Here is a 20,580-nt window from a genome sequence, read left to right as displayed (position 1 = left end):
TTAGAACACTGGGAAAATGAAGGGAGGTGTAACGAAGAAAACAAAATCCTAATGGGACCGGCACAGAATTGAGCACTGGGAATGCTTTGGTGAATTCCCTCAGTCACACTTCTCTCCAGTGTTATTAAACATCTTTTGCAACATAATTTTGTGGATGGATACTCCTCCATAATATGGCAATGTCGTGGTTTGTTTAGTTATTTCTTTGTTGGAATATAGAAAAACAAGTAAGGAAAAGAAAAGAAAAATCCACATTCTCACGTCCCACAAGTAACTGTATGACTATTTTGGCATAAACCTGTGCAGTCCTATATTGTCTGTTGTTTTTTCTATATGTATTCCACATCTACTAATAGTATAGCTGACTTCTTTCTGTATCATTAAATATACAATAAATTCACAATAGTATGTTATTTCCCAAATTTTAAGCAACTTTAATAGAAAAATCCAGCACACACACACACACACACACACAGCTAATTCAGGCTATTCAGAAAGGTACTTAAAGTGTGAAAAATAACTAACATTTTACCTTCTTCAAAGACCTGGTCCTATTAACTTTGGTGAACATCCTTCCAAATACTTACAGTCTATACACACTTACTAACACGCACAGTTTTACAGTTTACATATGGCTTTATACTTTTTTTTTCCCATTAAACAGTGTGCTTTCTAAAACTTTTTATTGCAATGAGTGAACAATAAACTTTCCCTTTTAATATTTGCATAATATTCCATGTTTATTTTTCTTTGTTTCCTTTTTAATCTTTAATATGTGTGCATTATTTTACTGTTATAACCCTGGTGCTCTTTTCTGTTTAACCACAGAGATACCCAGTATCATTCTGTGAGTGTGCCTGCTTTTTTGTTTAACATCATCTCAACAAGAGATTTTGATTGCAAATTCAAATACCAGTGATATGAGTATTAGTCTATTTGTGTTTCTTCCCCTGTGACTTTCTATTTTATCTCCTTTACTATTTGCCATTGTTATTATTATTTTGCTTATTGACTGCTAAACCCTATGATGAGGGAACTTCAGAAAGTCCGTGGGAGAGTGGGCCTTTGGCACAGTACTAAAGTTGCTGCTTGGGATGCCTGCATCCCGTGTTGGAGTGCTTGGTTCAAGTTCTGGCTGCTCTGCTCCTCATCCAGCTTCCTGATAGCGCACACCCTGGGAAGCAGCAGAGGATGACTCAAACACTGGGGTCCATGCCACTCAAATAGAAGACCTCAGCCCAGCCCAGCCCAGCCCTGACTATTGTGGGCATTTGGGGAGTGGACCAGCAGATGGGAGATCTCTTTTCATCTTTCTATCTTTCTGCCTTTCAAATAAAGTTTGAATTAATAGATATTGAAAAGTTTATGTTCAAATAAAATTAGATAACTTTATATCAGTGCAAAAATTTTGAAATCCAAGCATTTTTTAAAAAATAATATACATTTTGGTGCATTTCTGAAGCCCCCTCTGTATTTGCTTAAAAATTTTTTCTTAGTGCTCATTTTTGGTGCTTTAGGAAGTGCAGTCATGGGGCTGTTATCCTGTAGACCGTACTCTGCAAGCATACTTTCTCCTCTTGCGTAGGGTGTGCACTCCCCTGAGGAGCTGGTGTCATTTGCTAGTGCTCAGATATTCTTAGATGGCCTGTATTTCCATACTGGGGGTGGAAGGCTGGGCTAAGTAAAGATGCGCCCTGGGAACTGGACAAGAGAGTTAGCCAGAGAATGGCCATGGTGGCATTTTCCATTGCAAGCAGTATTCCAGCTATTGCAATTTTAGGTCTGATTTTTATCTATTCATAACTGCTTTCATCATATCCTGTTCTCTTGGCTACCACTGCACAAGAGTTGTATTTGATTTCTATACAGTGCAATGTGTCACACCCCAGGGAGTTTTTGTAATTTTACCAGTTGGTCTGGTCATATAAAAGATACTTATCCTCATTGGACCTTTGTTGGGTGTTTCTTAGACTCAGCACAGATCTGGACTGCCTAAACACTGGCTTTCAGTATAATGGACTAAGGGGTTAGCAGCTGAGAAGATAGAGAAAAGGAATAGCCAATTACCATCTTTGTGTATAAAAAAAGATATTTACATTTAATTCTTTGCAACACCAAAGGTCCAATTTGATGTCCTTAAGTGCTCTGAATGCTAAACTAATAGTCCAAGATATTAAATATTTCCTTCCAAATATAAAAAGTATTAATCTGGAAACAATTGCTTTTATGTTTATTTAATTTTATTTCTATTTTTTAGAAGAAAAATGCAGAAAAACTTATTGAAGAAAATCAAAAGAGACAACTAGCTAAACTAGAGAAAAAGGAGGAAGAGAGATGGAATAATTTGTCTCTATTGAAAAAGAAATTAAAGAGAATCTTCACTCTGGAATCAAAAGACTAGAAGATTTTCTCCAGATATGTGCTGTTAAATCTGTAAAATTTATTGCAGAAATGGTTGGATTGGATGCCTGTTTCAAATTATTGAAAGAATGCTGTCTAAAACCAGGTATATAAGGACATCAATTCTAGAAGTTTCTTGAAATCAGAGATTAATAAGGACAGCAAAAGAGCTGGCATTGATTCTTCTGTGATTATGGAACTCTTGTGAAGTCTTAGAAGGATTTCCTCTTGTTGGATCCACAGTTGTTTGTGTGTGAAAGGCATTGGTGGAAAGAGTCAACTCAGAAATCAATGCAGCAGACAGTTCTTCATAGCCAGCTATTGGCCAAATACCATACACACACACACACACACACACACAAAATTGTTAAATTCTCACAATTCTTTGGGATAGGCTTCCTATCTTGATATAATACGTAAAGCCCTAGGAGAACCAATTATGTGCCTGAATGTCAGTGACACAGCAACATTTTTAATGAAAAGTTTACTTCAATCTATATGCACAAATTGAATAAGTAATAAATTGGGATATAACCACAGTGTCATGGCTGAAGGCCCAAGAATGAGCAATTTTGATTGGAGATAAGATAAAAAATATTTATCTCTTAATTGTGGTCACAGAAAAGTAATTATTAGAAGAGTAATAAAAGAGTATAGAATGGTCATGTTCTTAGGAAATTATTGTATCATTTTATGTAGATTATTTTGTTTAATCTTGATAATAGCCATGTGAGGTGAGCCCTGTGGTTAATATCTCCCTTATACAGAGAAAGAAAACAAGGCTGAGAGAAGTAATTTGCCATGTTTCTATGTCAGAAAAGGCACGTTAAGTTTGCATTTCAGGTGTGTGATGAATTTTGTGAATATGTGCCCTGTAGTTTTTGTCAAAGCAGGCTTCCTGTTTTTCGCTTGCTAAGTCTAGCAGCACTTTTAGAATCTAGGAGCCCACACTTTTAATTGTCATGCAGAACTGGGAGTTGTGAGTTCTTTGATTATTGTGAGTGGTTCATGTGAATATGCTTTCTTTAAAATCTTAAAATTAAGTCAGCGCTGGGGTAGAGTGTGGGTTGTTATCACTCTCTTGCTTCACTTAGGTCGTGCAATTATTTTACTTCAACAGAAGCAGAATCCAAAGATATAAATGTGGTAATTCAGATGATGAAGAGGATTCACATACTGCACGAGAAATACTCAGAATTGTTACAGAATACACACAGGCAAAAATTAGCCAAATATCTAAAATATATCGGGTTTGACAACTTGGCACACACGTTATGTCCTCAGGTAAATGCCATGGAAGATACTACTTGACATTCGTGTGAGTGTGTGTGTATGTGTGTGTCTGTGAAATATTTTATGGGATATATTGAGAATCAATACCTGTCACCAGAACTGTATATTCTGAATATATTGAGAATCAGTATACATTAGATTAAGCTAATAGTTCACAGTTAACCATGCATTATACTGTATAGACACAGGTCTAATGTTTATGACTGTGTATTTTTCTAGGATTCATATTTATCCACACAACCGACTTCCCATCTTACCCAGGATGCCAGGGCTATACACATCGGGTCCCTAGTTACCTCTGCTACTAGTTCCAACAGATTCTGTTGAGTACAGAGAACTATGTTTGCTGTGGAGTTTTGCGGCAGCTGTTTTCGGTAGTTCATCCCCTCAGCTCATAGCCGGGCTGCTGCTTTTCCCTGTGCCTGTGCCAGATGAATGCAACGCTGTGGTGAGTCTTCACTGGAGACCATCTAGTATTGTGTAGCCTTTCTTACACTCTTCTCCCTACCCAGGAAGCCACTAAGACATGTCCTTATTTCTCTCCTTTTTTTAATTTTAATGTATACAAATTTTGTGTATTTCATATATACGGATTAGGAACATGGTGATACTATACCCTCCTTCCCACCCATGCTCCAACTGTTCTTCCTCCTCCCTCTCCTGTTCCCACTCTCAACTTTTACAATGATATATTTTCAGTTTACTTGAAACTCCTAAGATTAACCCTGCTACACTAAATAGTTCAACAAATAGTATGAAAGAAAAAAAAAAAAAAAACCACCATCCCTTAACAGTAGAGACAAGGGCTATAAACAGTCATCAAATCTCAAAATGTCAATTTAATTCCAATACATTACATTTTAAGTACTCTGTTAGTTACTACAGATCAGGAAAAACATATGGTATCTGTCTTTTTGGGACTGGCTTACTTCACCAAGTATAATGGTTTCCAGTTGCATCCATTTTGTTGCAAAAGTCAAGATTTCATTTTTTTTTATCACTGAGTGGTACTCCATAGTGTATATAAACCATAATTTCTTTATCTAGTCATCAGTTGTTGGACATCTGGGTTGATTCTGTATCTTGGCTATTGTGAATTGAGCTGCAAAGAACTGGGGTTACAGATAACTCTTACACATATGTCATTGTCTGAATTTTTTTGTTTGTATTTTATTCATATGTTCATTGTTTCAAAAATTTGTGTGCAAATTTCATAGAAGTGGAACACTTTTTGGTCATGGTTCTTGTCATGCCTTATCTTTAGTTAACTTTTAGAAGAGAATAAATCTTCCATACACTGATTCACTCCCATAATGGTTGTAATAGCTAGGCCTGGGCTAAGGTGAAGCCAGGAGCCAGGAACTCTATTCTGGTTTCCAATGTGGATCACAGATCCCTAAATACTTAGATCATCTTATGCTGCTTTCCCAGGTGCATTAGCAGAGAGATGGGACTGGAATATGGATGTTGACCTTGCAGGTGGAAGATTAACCCCTTGAGCCACAATGCTGGCCCCAGAGAAAAATTGTAGGTCAAAATATCTCTTCAAGGGGCCAGTGCTGTGGTATAGAGGGTTAAGCCACCACCTGCAGTGCCAGCATCCCATACGGGTGCTGGTTCAAGACCCAGCTGCTCCACTTCCAATCCAGCTCTCTGCTATGGCCTGGGAAAGCAATGGAAGATGGCCCAAGCTCCTGGGTCCTGGCTTCGGATAAGCACAGCTCTAGCCATGGTGCTCAGTTGGGGAGTGAACCAGCAGATGGAACACCTCTCTCTCTCTCTCTCTACTTCTGCCTTTCTCTCTCTGTAAGTCTGCCTTTCAACTAAATAAATTTTTTAAAAAAATCTCTTCAAGTAATGCCTTTAAAATAGTGTTTTTAGAAATTATGAAGACATGCTTGGGGTACTGCATGGTCTTAGAGTGGAGATATTTCTGTAAGTAGAGAAATATAAGGGATGTGGGGAGAGATACCAGCTCAGGGTGAGAAGCCAAAAAGAGGAGATATAGGTAGCTCTCCACTTCCTATGCCAAATCTCCCCATTTTAGGCTTTCTGACTTTCCTTACGCTTCACTGGGACCCCCGTCTTTGCTAGGTTAGCCTTGCTGGGAATCTCAGCAGGGCCTGTGGCCCCTTCCTTGGTGTATCTCGCTCTGCTCATCTCAGGAATACTTTCAACCAGTCTTTGGTGATTCTGTAGATTCACTAAGGGTCTGAGGTCAGGTTTCCTATCATGCAAACATGGAAGGAGCCCTACATCTCTGTTCCCCAAGTGCCACAGACAAAATTTAACTATCCCATCTAATAAGCCTTCTATCAGGAAGACTGACATATTTAAGAAGGCCTTTGAAGCCATGAGGATAGAGAAACTAATTTCATTGGAAAGAATTATCTTAATGCAGGATGTGAACATCAAGAGTGGAAATTATGAGTCTGTCACACAAATCCCTTCCTTTGGTTATTCTATGCCTACCTTATGTTGCACAGGTATAGGGTTTGTCTGAAGGGAGGAGAGCTGTTCCTCACTCCTTTAAGAGACTTGGAGACCTATAAGCTCTAGGAAAGCAACTCTCTCTCTAAAAAAATAAAACAAGAAAACCTTGATGGTGATGATCAGAACGGGAATCTAGCTATTTCCAACAGCTGTAGATTTGAAATAGGATATTTGCTTAAACATTGCATGACCAAAACTGCTATTACTTTTTAATTTCTTAAATGAGAAAGTAAATAAATTTTAAAAAGCTTGTTTTTAAACATTTTCCATTAATGTTTTTGGCAATTTTTAAATGAAGTCTTCTCTGCTCCAAGCCATCATTGTGTCCAAACATGTCTTGGTGTTGATTGACAGTGAGAACACTTTGGCACAGAAGTTTATGTTTTCCATGCATGGCTAATATGATCATAATCCAGTTTTGTCAGAACTCTGAGAATGGAGGCTCAGCCAAGCACGTGAATTTCCTGTGATGTTGAGGCCCTGTAGTAAGAGCTGTTGACCCATTGGGTGGAATTCTCTGAGTAAAATAGTTTGACTTGTAAGATGATAGGTATTTGTTATATAGATCTTTACAGAGATATTTATTTTTACCAAAGATGCCTTTTTAAGGTCAGAAAAAATTCCTTAAAGGAAATACAGTTTTAGTGTGTGTGAGTGTGTGTGTGTGTGTGTAATAATTGTGGAACAGTTATCAAAGATTTTACTAATTTGTAACAAAAGATCAATTTCATATTGTCTTTTACTTATATGCCATGGAAAATGATCTTGCCATAAAAATGATATTTAAAAAATTATACTGAATATAGCCTCAATGTTCCCTGTGCTATTGTAATGATATATTAAGTTGAGTGGCACTTTTACCCTCTGGTAACTCCAAAATTGGGTTATCCAGTTTTAAGAGTTGCAGCTTATTGAAAGAACATGAAAAAATAATCTCACTGAGGCAAAGCAAACTACAACAGGATTGGGAATAATTCCTGCATGCCCAGGTTAGGAATTGTAAAGTCGTACAGAGGTCTAATGCACCATACTTATTTTAGGGGAAGGAGTCAGGTGCTGGGAAGGATATTTCTAAATACTCAGTTCACATGGGAGCCGCTCGGTTTCAGTTAACGCACATGGGCCCTTACTTGTTCCGAGAAGAAAGAAGTGATCCAGATCGCCGGGTGCATCATTTTATACCGGACACGTGGCAGGTATTTCTCTAAAAGATCTGTCGTATGGAAAGGCAAAGACGCTTCGGTGAAACTGTGTGTTCAGACCTCATTGTGTGCGACAAATTTTGAAAATGCCTGTTGTTCTAGAAAGCGACTTAATGACAAGAAAAGTAAATCATGTCTTGGCCCAAGAGATAAAGCAATGCAGTGACGAGTCAGTTGAGTGACAGATACACTGGTTCTCTTAAATGGAGTATGGGAAGCAATGCATTGAGAAGCAGCAGTTTGACCTGGTTGTGAAGCCATTGGTCAGGACGCCGCGTCCCAAACCATAGTGCTTGGGTGTCACGTGCAGCGTCTGACTCCAGCTCTTGCTAATGCACGCTAGGAGGCAGCAGTGAAAGCTCAAGTGATTGGGATCCTGCCATTCACAGGGGAGACCTGGATTGAGTTCCCAGTTTCTAGCCATTTGGGGAGTGAACCAGCAGATGGGACCTGTCTTTGTCTATCTGTGTCTTTGCCCCTCAAATAAAAACAAAAGCAAAAACAAAACAAACAAGAACCCAACTATACACTCCAATTCTGTGCAGCCACTTAATTCACATAACAAAATAGGTGCCTGATGTATATTTGGCAAAATATACCGTTTTTTTTTTTTTTTAAAGTAGTGTTGCTTTTGGGTTGTCCAATTGTTCAACCACAGTCACTCATAATACATCATGATGTGTCACGGATCCTATTATGTATTTTTTGAAAAACTTCTTTTCTACACCTTAATCATTCGCTGACCATAATTAATGAAACATGGAAATGAAAAGAGCAACAGGTTTTGGTAATTCCGTCTCAGCATGAGGTTTCCCTAATCTGAACTAAAAAGAACTCCAAGAGCCAGGCTACAGACCCATGGCACTGTCCTCTGCTGTATTAGAGGGTTTTTAAATCTAAGTTTAAGTAAGGACTTTCCTGTCTCCAGTGATTTGGGTTATTTGCACATAGCCGGAAGTGGTGATTCCTGCCATCTTGAGCACTAGCAGGTCTCAGAACTGTAAACACTAGTCTAAGAGCTAGTTGAAGCTAACTTAAAAATGGACAGTGAAGATGCATTTTCCAATGAAAGGTGATTTTTTTTCCCTCAGAGGGAACTCCTGGATGTCGTAGATAACAATGAGTCGGCTGTGATTGTTGTTCCAACCTCATCAGGGAAAACCTACGCCTCCTACTACTGCATGGGGAAAGTCCTGCGGGAGAGCGATGACGGAGTGGCCGTGTACGTCGCGCCCACAAAGGTATCGTGCCCTGTGACCCTGCGCTGTTCTAGGGGTGTTCCTCTACCGTAGCCGTGTGTCCCACCTGGTAGTGCCCAGCCTCCAGTGTCACACAGTCGTGGGCTTGGTGCTCATGTGCTGTGTGCCCTTGGCCAGTTTCCTGGCATGTTTTCCACCTGCAAGGAGACACGGCACCACTTACTTTATGCTGTTGTTCCGAGCGTGACCTGAGACAAGGCACACCAGGCATCCAGTGTACTGTCTGGGCATGAATAATGATGGGTAAATGTGCCATTCACAAGCATTTGTTTATTAGTGTTCTCTCATAAATCTCCCTAGGGCCAGCACTTGTGAAAAGACAGGGCTGGACACTTCTGAGAGTCTTGCCAATGGGAATGATTTGGTGTTGGTGCCAGGCTTGTGTACTTAAGAGAGGACAGACAAGTTCAAGAGAGAGAGAGAGAGAGGGAGAGAGAGAGAGAGAGAGAGAGAGAGGCGCTTCTCCCCTCAGTTTTACCAGCTCTGGGGTTGGGCAGGTGCCTGATGGAAGAGCCTTGGATTCTTACAGGGGCCATGGGTTTCTTCCTTTGCAGCAACCTGGGTGAAGTAGAGTTAAAGGGCACTTGCGAAATAAATATTCTTTTTCTCTCAAAAGGGGTTTTGGGATACACTCCTTCCTCTCACTTTCCCTAGCAAAATACTTAATTCCCAGGCTTACAGCTGCACTGCGAGGAGCCAGTGTGGGGAGGGGCCCTGCGTCCCACGAGCCACATCCTTCACTGATGAGGACGCGGGAGCTTAGTGAGCTTCAGTGCTGTGCCCATTACTGTTCAGCATTGTAAAATACAGGCGCCATCTAATATTACCTGTATCAGCACATATTACACTGACGGGACGAGGAACCACTGTTTGTGTTTTTGTTGCTGGCCATCCCATCAACAGGCACTGCATTGTATTATATAACATTTAGAAAACTTAAATGGAATTGGTGGAAGGATTTGCTGTGAGGTATTGCCTTATTAGGGCAGAATTGTTACCAGTTCGGTACTGCATTGTTGCGTATCAGTGGTTCCAGACGTGGGTTTGCTTGAACCAGTTTTTTTGCAGCATTGTTGATAGTTTACTGAGTAGCCGCTCACTCTGTCTTTTGTGACTGCAGGCTCTGGTTAACCAGGTGGTGGGAACTGTCTACAATTTGTTTACTAAAGCACTGCCGAAAGGCTCAGTGGTGTGTGGAGTTTTCACAAGGGATTACCGCCACGACACCTTGAACTGTCAGGTACGTCACAGCTGTCCGCGTGATGAGTCGTAGTGTGAATGTGGCACTCTGGGAGACACGTAGGGTTTTAATGGGGTAACATGAAACCCACAGCTACCCTGATAGATGTATTTATATTGGGCTAGATGGTTTGTATAATTTTTCTTATCTAAGAATTTGATTACTGATGATATTTTAATTCTATATTAATTATTAAATGTTTACATTACATAAATGTTACGTAAAGAGAATGCATTACTTTTCTGAAATTTTAGCCTGAGGAAGCAACTTCCTCTTTAGTAGAGATGGTTTCAGGACATGGTGACTTTTGTATTCCCAGAATACTGTGCCAGAGAATATTTCTTTTTTTTTAAAAAGATTTATTTATTTATTTGAAAGAGTTCTACAGAGAGAGGAGAGGCAGAGAGAGAGAGAGGTCTTCCATCTGCTGGTTCGCTCCCCAACTGACCATAATGGCTGGAGCTGTGGTGATCCGAAGCCAGGAGCCAGGAGCTTCTTCCTGGTCTCCCACATGGGTACAGGGGCCCAAGCACTTGGGCCATCCTCTACTGCTTCCCCAAGCCATAGCAGAGAGCTGAATCAGAAGTGGAGCAGCCGAGACTAGAACTGGTGCCCATATGGGATGCTGGCACTGCAGGCAGCGGCTTTACCTGCTACATCACAGCACCAGCCCCAAGAGAATGTTTCTTAATGAAACAAACTTAACTGCTTTTGAGTGTATCAGTGGCAGCATATGTGGGGATCAGTTGTACATATTCATTTTACTTTCACATTAATGAAATATTTTTTTGAACATGGAAATGTCAAGATGGATATAGTGTGTCATAAAATTTCTTATTAATGTTTGGAAATTAAAACAGCTTTTTTTAAAAAAAAAACAGATATTAGTAACAGTGCCTCAGTGTTTGGAAATACTCTTGCTATCACCTCATTATCAGAAATGGACAGAAAGAATGCGCTATGTCATATTTGATGAGGTATGTGCTTTTTATTCCTTTTATCTCAACAGAATATTTTATGTCAACCAAGACCACATGTACCATATGTACTTTAATAAAGATGGCATTCATATGGTTAGTTACTAAAATAAATATAAGTTGTTTATAGAAGGGTTTACCAATAAGTTCTGGGAGAGTTGTTTCCTGTTAACACTGCTTTTGCTGTATCCCACAAATTTTGGTATGTTGTATTGTTGTCTTCATTTGTTTCCAGAAATTTTCTGATTTCTCTTTTGATTTCTTCTATGACCCACTGTGCATTCAGGAACATGTTGTTCATTCTCCATGTGTTTTCATATAATGTAGAGATTCTTGAGTTGTTGATTTTCAGTTTCCTTGCATTGTGGTCCGAGAAGATGCATGGCATGATTTGATTTGCTTGAATTTGCTTAGACTTGCTTTATGGCCTAGTATGTGGTCAATCCTATAGAAAGTTCCATGTACCAAGTAGAATAAGATGTACCCTGTGGCTGTAGGGTGGAAGGCTCTATAGATAGCTAATAGGCTAATAGGTCTATTTTGTCTATGGTATTGATTAACTCTGTTATTTCTTTTTTGATATTCTGCCTCATTGATCTGTCCATTGCTGAAAGTGGGGTATTGAAGTCCCCCATTACTATTGTATTTGAATCTATATCTCCCTTTACATTTCTTTTAAATAACCAGGTGCCCTGTTATTATGTGCATATACATTTATAATAGTCACATTTTCCTGTTGAATTGATCCTTTAATCATTGTATAGTGCCCTTCTTTATCTCTTTTAATAGTTTTTGTGTTAAAGTTTATTTTGTCTGATTTAGGATGGCCACACCAGCTCTTTTTTGGTTTCTGTTAGCGTGGAATATCTTGTTTCATCCTTTCACTTTCAGTCTGCATGCATCTTTGTTGGAAAGATATGTTTCTTGTAGGCAGCAAATAGATGGATTTTCTTTTTTAATCCATTCAGCTAGTCTGTGTCTTTTAACTGGTGAGTTCAGGCCATTTACATTCACCATACGTATTGTTAAGTGCCGACTTTGCCCTGCCATGTTTCTGTAAATAGTTCTGTTTTTGAATTTTGTTTGTACTTTTGCTGGGTCATTTTCTGCATTCAACTACTTTTGTAGGGATGTTCCTGTTTCTGTGTTTTTGTGTGTAGCACATCCTTGAACATCTTTTTAGGGCTGTGCAGGTAGTTAGAAATTCTTTCAATTTCTGTTTGTTGTGGAAGATCCTTATTTTTCCTTCATTCATAAATGAGAGCTTTGCAGGGTACAGTATTCTGGGTTGACAATTTTTTTCCCTTAGGACTTGGAGTATGTCTTCCATTCTCTCCTTGTCTTTAGGGTTTGTGATGAGAAGTTGGAAGTGAATCTAATTGGGTTTTCTGAGTGTGATTTGTCTTTCTCTCCTGCAGGTTTTAAGATCTTTTCTTTATGCGTTATGGAGGAGAGCTATGCTACAATGTGTCAAGGTGCAGATCTTTTCTCTTCCTGTCTTTTGGGAATTCTGTGTACTTCCTGTACTTGGATGTCTCTTTCTCCAGATTGCAGAAGTTTTCTGTTATTATTGCATTAAGAAGGCCTTCTAATTCTTTCTCTCCATGCCTTCTGGCAGTCTAGGATCTGTGTGTTGGGTCGTTTGATAGAATCTTGTAGATCTCCTACCATGTTTTTCAGTTTCCTAATTTCTTCTTCTTGTGTTTGGTCTGACCTTATTATTTCCAGAAAATTGTCTTCTAGTCTGATATTCTTTTTTCTGTCTCACTTATTCTATTGTTAAGGCTTTCCACTGCATTTTTTATTTGAACTATGGAATTCTTCATTTCTAGTATTTCATTCTGACTTCTCTTTTTTTAACTTTTATTTAATAAACATAAATTTCCAAAGTACAGCTTTTGGATTACAGTGCCCCCCCCCCGTAACTTCCCTCCCACCTGCAACCCTCCCATTTCCAGCTCCCTCTCCCATTCCATTCACATCAAGGTTCATTTTCAATTATCATTATATACAGAAGATCAATTTAGTATATATTAAGTAAAGATTTCAACAGTTTGCACCCACACAGAAACACAAAGTGTAAAGTACTGTTTGAGTACTAGTTATAGCATTAATTTGCATAGTATAACACATTAAGGACAGAGATCCTACATGGGGAGTAAGTGCACAATGACTCCTGTTGTTGACTTAACAATTGACACTCTTGTTTATGGCATCAGTAATCACCCTAGGCTCTTATCATGGGTTGCCAAGGCTATGGAAGCCTTTTGAGTTCACCAACTCCAATCTTATTTAGACAAGGTCATACTGACTTCTCTTTAATATCTCAATTTCTTGGGAACATGTTTCATTTAGATTGTGAGTTTATTTCTGATTGCTTCTAAGTAATCTGATGATTAATTTTCTGAATTCCATTTCTGGCATAACCTCAGCCTCTTCTCCAGCTTCTATTATTGAAGAGTTGTAGTATTCCTTTGGGAGGGACTCATACTGTCTTTCTTATCCTTATTAAGGTTTTTTCCTTTGTTTTTTTGGCATTTCCGGTTGCTTTTCTCTTAAATATGTGTCTTGGTGCTTGTGGTGATGTTACTGTGAATGGCAGAGTTCTTGTCTTTGCAAGAAAGAATTCAGGCGTGAGACAGAGTAGTAAAATAGCAAAGTTTATTAGGGAAGGGACATTCGTAAGAACGGATGGGCACCTCTCCAGATAGGACCTGAGAGAGAGTGCGCAGTCACTTGGACTGGGGCGGGCGGGGGGGGGGGGACGAGGTTACATGGTTGAATGGAGAGATTACACCTGGCCAGGCAGGCAGGCAGCTCAGCAGAGAGGCAGAGCGCACCGTCCGGTGGAGGCTGGGGGTTTTTAAGGAGATGAGTATTTGTCTTCACACATCTCCTGAAACAAAGGATTTTATGGATGCAAATAGTAAGAAGCTCCTATCTGGGTTTTCCTCTGAAGGTATCAGACAGGAGGAAGCCTAGCTGGCACCATCCTAACCCAGGATCTGGAGCAGGGTATTTTAAATTCAGATACTGGGCTGCGATTGTGGAAGATTGTCAGGCAGAAGGGGCAGGGACCCCACCTGGCAGATTATGGGGTAGGAAGGGGCAGTGCAGGATGTGAACACTGGGCTGCCCCTGAAACGTTATTGGGATGACTTTGAGATGCAGATGCATATGCTGGACATAGACGTCTTCTCTTTAAGCCTTTATGTCATACACACATAAGCTCATATCTGACTTCCTACCTAACAGTGAGATTTCCCACTGCTATGAGCTGCTATGTGTCTGTGTGTTGCAAATGGAAGCACGCAGGGCCGCCTCCAGGAGTCGTCCTGTTCACTTCTTGATCTTGATGGGGCAGGTACGAGAGCTCTGATGCACTAAGCCCTGCCTTTTGGGGTTGGGCTTGCTTCTCGCTTGTGCATGGAACCAGCTCGAGATTTCGATATTTAGTACTTCTCCTTGTTGTACAGCTTGCTGCTGGTGGTGGGGAAATTACTCTGGAATGTTGTGATCCTATTTCTGGGGTCTTGTGAAGTGGCCCCCCCAATTGACGGACATGAGCATGAGCAGCAAAGCAGTCGCCCCCTGCTTACATTTGAAGATGTAAACAAATAATATGGCTTCTCCCAGCAGGCTGCAGGTCTGATTGTGGGGAGGGGGAGACATGGATGGTAGGAGGTGCCCAACCTCTCCATTTGTTCCCCTGTTCTTCCAGCTTGGAACTTCAAACACAGTTCACCAGGCTCCCCCGCCCACTTCTACCCACAGCTCCGTGGACTTGAGACCTCGTGTCTCGCCTGGTCTGCCGGGGGTGGGGGTGGTGTCAGTCTCGAGGTTCGGTTTCTCCACTGCTCTTCCACCACTTTTTGCTCCCTCAGTGTGGGCCTGCTCAGTCTCTGTTGGACTCCTGGGCTTCTCTGCATGAAATTCTCATGGCTCTGTCACTGCTGGCTTATATACCCCTTCCTTATTAGCTATTTTGCCCTGTGAGACTGGTCCTGTTGCCTTGGTCTGACCTCCCTCCACCCCATTACTATTGTATTGGAGTCCTATCTCCCTTTAGATCCATTAACATTTCTTTAAATAACCAGGTGACTGTAACTAGGTGCATGTACTTTTACAATAGTCACTTCTTCCTGTTGAATTGATCCCTTAATCATTACATGGTGCCCTTCTTTGTCTTTTTCAGCAGTTTTCAAGTTGAAGTTTATTTTGTCTGATATTAGGATCGTATACCAGTTCTTTTTGGTTTCTGTTGGCATGGAGTATCTTTTTCCATCCATTCACTTTCAGTCTGTTTGTATCTTTGTTGATGAGAGGTGTTTCTTGTAGGCAGCAAATAGATGAGTCTTGTTTTTTAATCCATTCAGCCAGTCTGGTTTTTACTGGAGAGGTGAAGCCATTTACATTCAACATGACTATTGATAAGTAACAACTTGGCTCTGCCATTTTCCCATAATATTCCCATTGTTTACTTTGAATTTCTTTTGTACTTTTACTGGGGGATTTTCTGCCTTTACATTCTTTCATAATGATGGCTATCTCTCTGTGTTTCTGTGTGTAGCACATCCTTAAGGGGGAAGAGAGAGAGAGAGCGAGCGAGCGAGAGCGCGATATCTTCCATGTACTGGTTCACTCCCCAAATGGTCACAACAGCCAGGGCTGGGTCAGGCCAAAGCCAGAAGCTAGGAACTACATCTGGGTCTCCCACTTGAGTGGCAGGGGCCCAAACACTTGGGATATCGTCTGCTACCTTTCCCAGGTGCATTAGCAGGGAACTGGACCAGAAATGAAGCAGCTGGGACTCAAACAGGGGCTCATTGGGATGCTGGACCGGCTGTGCCACAATGCCAGCCCCTCCACAAATAACTTTTTCATAGCATACATTTTCTGTGAACTTTTTGAAGACCCTTGATACACTTCTGAAAAGTAAGTCAAGTGAAATACAAGTTGATGTCACACTGAGAGGCAGGCGTTTGCCCAGATCCCATATTGAAGAGCCTGGGTTCCATTCCCAACTCAGACTCTCGACTCCAGCTGCTTGTGAATGTGCACCCAGGGAGGCAGCAGGTGATACCTCAAGTAATTGGGCTCCTATCATGCATGTGGGAGACCCAGGTTGAGTTCCCAGCTCCTGGCTTTGGCTTGGCCCAGGACATTGTGGATATTTGGGGAGTGAGTCAGTAGGTACAGTCTTTGTCCCTTTCTGCCTTTCTCTCTGTTTTTCTTCTCAAATAAAGAACTAAATTAATTGAAAGTAACCTCACATTGAGTCTTACCCATCACAGTGTTGACAATTAGAGTGTCAGGTGTTGCAGAGGAGGAGGAGCAACGGGAAGGCACGGACATTGTGCTGCTTTGGAAATTGTCTCAGCAAAACTAGTGATGGTGACAGTACTTCAGGAACAAGGAATTCCACTTGTATATATTCTGAAATAGAAAAACAGGAGTCACGTTTTCAAGAGTAAGACTGAATCAGGCTAGGATACCTGTACAAAATGTTCATAGTCGCATCATTGGTGGTGTTATCAAACTATAAACAACTGAAATGTCCTCCAGAGTAGAAAAAAATAGAAGGTGGCACAGGCATTTGATAAAATACATAGAGTGAGGAAAGTCAATGAAGTGCAGATTAATTTTTTTTTTTAAATTTTTTGCCAGGCAGAGTTAGACAGAGAGAGAGAAAGAGAGGTCTTCCTTCCATTGATTCACCCCCCAAATGGCCGCTACGGCTGGTGCTGTGCCAACCCGAAGCCAGGAGCTGGGTACTTCCTCCGGGTCTCCCATGTGGGTGTAGGGACCCAAGCACTTGGGCCATCCTCCATTGCCCTCCTGGGCCACAGCAGAGAGCTGGACTGGAAGAGGAGCAACTGGGACTAGAACCCAGGGTGCCAGTGCTGCAGGCGGAGGATTAGCCTAGTGAGCCACGTGCCGGCTGAAATGCAGATTAATTTAAAAATCATGTTGGGCAAAGGAAGTTAGATACAAAGAACACAAGTTAAATAATTCCAGTTATACAATGTTTTAAATGGGCAAAATAAATTTCTATGCTTTATATATAAACATACAAGTACATATATACACATGGACATGTGAAGAAGTAGAATGACCAATGGAATCATAATTTTTTCAAAAATTGATATAGTAACTTCCAAAGAAGGAAGCTGTTATAATCTGGGCTTCTGAAATGCTAGAGGCATTATTTATCTTGATTTACAGGTGCAGTGACAATGACATTTGGTTTACTTCATTTCCATGGATAATACTTTGTGATCTGAAAAATCAAGCTTTATGTAATTTATTGAATCTTATGTTTCACAACAAAATAAAGGTTAGGAAAAGAATACAAGCATTGTGTTAATTAATAATTAAGTATATTGTAACTTATGCATTGCTATACAAAATATAATTGGCATCATTATTTTAATGTTTACTGTGATTGGCATATATTCTAAATAATTTCTAGGAAATTGTATTTCCTCTTTATAAAATGCCTTTGAAGATAGATACTGTTATCTATCAAGACTGTTTAAAGGTGTTGAGATTAGTGATGCATAAGCAAATGTGGGTTTGTATCAAGATTTATCTTAGTATCTGTTTAGGACAATCTCTGTCATTCAACCAGTGTTTCTTTTGTAAATAACACTTAACATGTGTCCTTTTGTTCATGGTGTGCTTGATGCGCTTTCACTACCACGGCAGGCAATAGTACTTGCTTATGGGTCAGTCATCACAATGTGTTACAGAGCAAGTCATTCCTAAATACATTATTGTTAAAGTCTGGAACATACTGTGATTCTGCAAAACATATTGGCTTCTTTCACAAGCTTTGTCAGTGGGTAAATGAATGTTACTGAAATGGAGAGTAGAAGGGAAAAGTAGGTCTGGTAACAAGGTAGTTTATTAACATTAAAAAATAAAACCCCTGTCCCCATTCTGACATTGAGTCTGTTTACACTGACAGGTTCACTGCCTTGGGGGAGAAGTTGGAGCGGAAGTGTGGGAACATCTCCTTGTTATGATTCGTTGTCCCTTTTTGGCCCTTTCTGCTACTATCAGTAACCCTGAGCATCTCACTGAGTGAGTCTGAGATTTATATTCATTCTTTTTTTTTTTTGAAAATTAAAGCTTTTCTTGTTTAAAAAATTTTATTTAATTTAAAGTATACAAATTTCATCCATTTCCTGTATGCAGATTCGGGAACGTGTGCAGAGCTCTCTGTGTGCACGGGTCCAGCTGCAGTGGTCTGCCCTGGCAACCTAGGAGTTCTGAAAGTGTGGCTCTGCACCCAGAACTTACCCAGCACCCGCTACACCCTGCCCCCTCTCACAGTCACAGTGTTTTCACAGTCTCAGCACCCTGGGCTCCCACAGACAAGGACTGCAAGAGAGTACACTCTGCCCCGCTAGGCTGTCCTGTCCACAGGGAGGCTGTGTGTTTCACCCTGAGCAGACTCAAAGTCCACAGGGATTTTTCGCCTTGGTAGAATCCCTGGGTTGCAAGCAAGCACAGTACTTGCCATCTGCAGCCCTGCTGCTTTCAGAACTGTGCTGGGTGGGTACAAGAGCCCTGAGGGTGGCGCTTCCCTTTGGTGGGGATGGCTCCCCCTCCCCGCCCTTTGCCATAAGGGTACAGAGGAGCTGGTGTTGTTGGCCTGATGACAGGTGGGGACAGACCCCACCAGTTGATTCGAACTGCTCTGGTTGCCCCTGCCAACAGTTCCCACTAGCTACTGGGTGCGCTCGGAGAAGCTGGAGCCGCTGCTCTGATCTTGTGGAATGACGGCAGCTGTCTCCCGGCCTGTTAGCTGCAGGGTGCTGGTGTGGTAGCGGGAGCCGTGGTGAGGGAGGTGCTCGGCTTTTCTTCCCCCACTCTGGGTGAGCAGTCGCCCCAGCTCCCCTGAGGGTTCTGGGCTGGACTCAGACACTGCACAGTCTACTAGATTCTTCTTCCAGCTGCACCAGCCGTGGTGTGGCAAGGGCCGGTGCAGTCTGACCCCACCTGGCTATCCAGGTGGGCTGCTGGTTCCTTTGTTGTGTTCCTGCTCCACGCTCCGAGCTCCTTGCTGTGTGCCTGTGCCTTCCCCTTAGGTCCAGGCCGTTTCCACTGCTTTTGCAAGATCTCCCACTGCAGTTTTCCCGGAGAGTGTGACTTCACTTTTTTTTCTGCTAAGTTCGTGGAGCCTATAGAAGACTTCCCTGTCACTGTTCCACCATCGTGCCTCCCTCCAGTCATATCTGCTTTTTAACATCTTAAGAACAATTTTAAATTTGCAGACAAATTATGAGATACAAAGAGTTACCATATTCCCCTTCACCCAAGTTCTGCTATTACGCTTTGTGCTGATATCTTTGTCAAAGTTAATGAACCACACCCATCATTTCCAATTTTTCATTTTATCTTTTTAAAATTTTTTTATTTAAGGTAAACAAATTTCATGTGATTCATATATACAGACTTAGGAACACGTTTTTCTGCAACAATGATTGTTCTCTTTTTGTAACTAGGTGGTTGGCGTTAGTTAAAGGATATTGGCAACGTGTTGAAAGCACAATGGAAAATGCTGATCCATCAAGAAATGCCTTAAAAAGCTCAAAGAGACAACAACGAACAAGAGTGGGAAAGCCATCGTACAAAGTTAGACTGGGTATGGATTTCTTCACTCGGGAGAGGGGAGTGCAGAGGTAGCAAGCATACCCCGTGTGCTCGTCACATTTGAGGGTGTTCTACATACGCAGAGCAACTTGTTCTTATTGTAACCGTGAAAGGCAGTGCATCTTACTTTCACTTACAGAGGAAATGAAATAGATAGGAAACAGCTCTAGGAGGTGATATTCCATGTTGACGTCCACAGAGCTGACTGACTGAACTTGGAGATCAAATTCTTTCCAAATATTGTCTATTTTGGTGTTGTGCGAATTCCTTCATGATTTAATGTGATTGATATGGAGTCATAGCCAAGATAAGCATTTCACTCCTGTTCTGTGAGAAAAGACTCAAACAAACCTAGAGGACAGTTCTGGCTCACTGAACAATGTGTTTCAAAATTTCCAATTCACCTGTGGTCCCAGCTTCTGTGCTATCCCCTGTTTCATCTAAGAAATCTTCTCCTTTCAGGACTTTCTTGATAGTTTGGATTATTAATTGTGCTCTGAAATCTGCCTTTGAGTTTCAGGTTTTCTTCTAGAACGCTCTCCCTGGGTCACTTTCCTCTGTACTTGGCCAAGTCCTGTCTACTCTTTATTGGAAAGATTCTGCCTTGCGGCACATCCCGAACACCACCTTGATTGTTCTAGGTCAGGGCCCATAGGGTGTCCTATGTTATGCAATTTCCTACCACCTGTGGTAGTTATTTTTGTATGTGCCCCTCTTTTCCTTGGAAAATACTGGATATTTGAAATCATATGCTTTTATCCATATCATAATTGTTTTATTATGCACATACTCTAAATGTTTTACTATTGAATTGAGTATTCCTTACCGCATGCATTTGGGACTATTTCGTGAGAATTCTCTGAAGTAGTATAGAATCATGTTTATCTGACTACTTTTTTATTTTTCTTTGTATAACGAGAACAGATTTCAGATATACAATTTGCAGGACATAATGATACTTCCCACTCTCCCTACTACCGTCCTCCATCCTTTCTTTTTTTCCCTTTTAATTTTTGCAATAACATACTTTCAACTTCTTTCATCACAGGGCTAGT

General features: G+C 40.9%; 1 protein-coding gene across 1 annotated transcript in view; it reads left to right on the top strand.

Annotated features, from left to right (window-relative positions):
• The window catches only part of LOC127486657 (probable ATP-dependent RNA helicase DDX60), a gene marked incomplete at its 3' end in the record, with an annotated part of 114,026 nt that overhangs the window by 67,341 nt on the left and 26,105 nt on the right, over window positions 1-20,580 (top strand). Inside the window, 9 exon segments of the mRNA XM_070047160.1 lie at window positions 2,258-2,398; window positions 3,100-3,134; window positions 3,495-3,684; window positions 7,227-7,382; window positions 8,480-8,629; window positions 9,768-9,887; window positions 10,769-10,864; window positions 17,835-17,950; window positions 19,378-19,517. Coding sequence (XP_069903261.1) covers window positions 2,258-2,398; window positions 3,100-3,134; window positions 3,495-3,684; window positions 7,227-7,382; window positions 8,480-8,629; window positions 9,768-9,887; window positions 10,769-10,864; window positions 17,835-17,950; window positions 19,378-19,517 — 1,144 coding nt within the window.

The sequence above is a fragment of the Oryctolagus cuniculus genome, chromosome 8 (genome assembly GCF_964237555.1).
Source record: "Oryctolagus cuniculus chromosome 8, mOryCun1.1, whole genome shotgun sequence".
Classification (NCBI taxonomy): Eukaryota; Metazoa; Chordata; class Mammalia; order Lagomorpha; family Leporidae; genus Oryctolagus; species Oryctolagus cuniculus.
The sequence above is the reverse complement of the archived record's forward strand: the minus strand, read 5'-3'. Positions and strand labels throughout refer to the sequence as shown.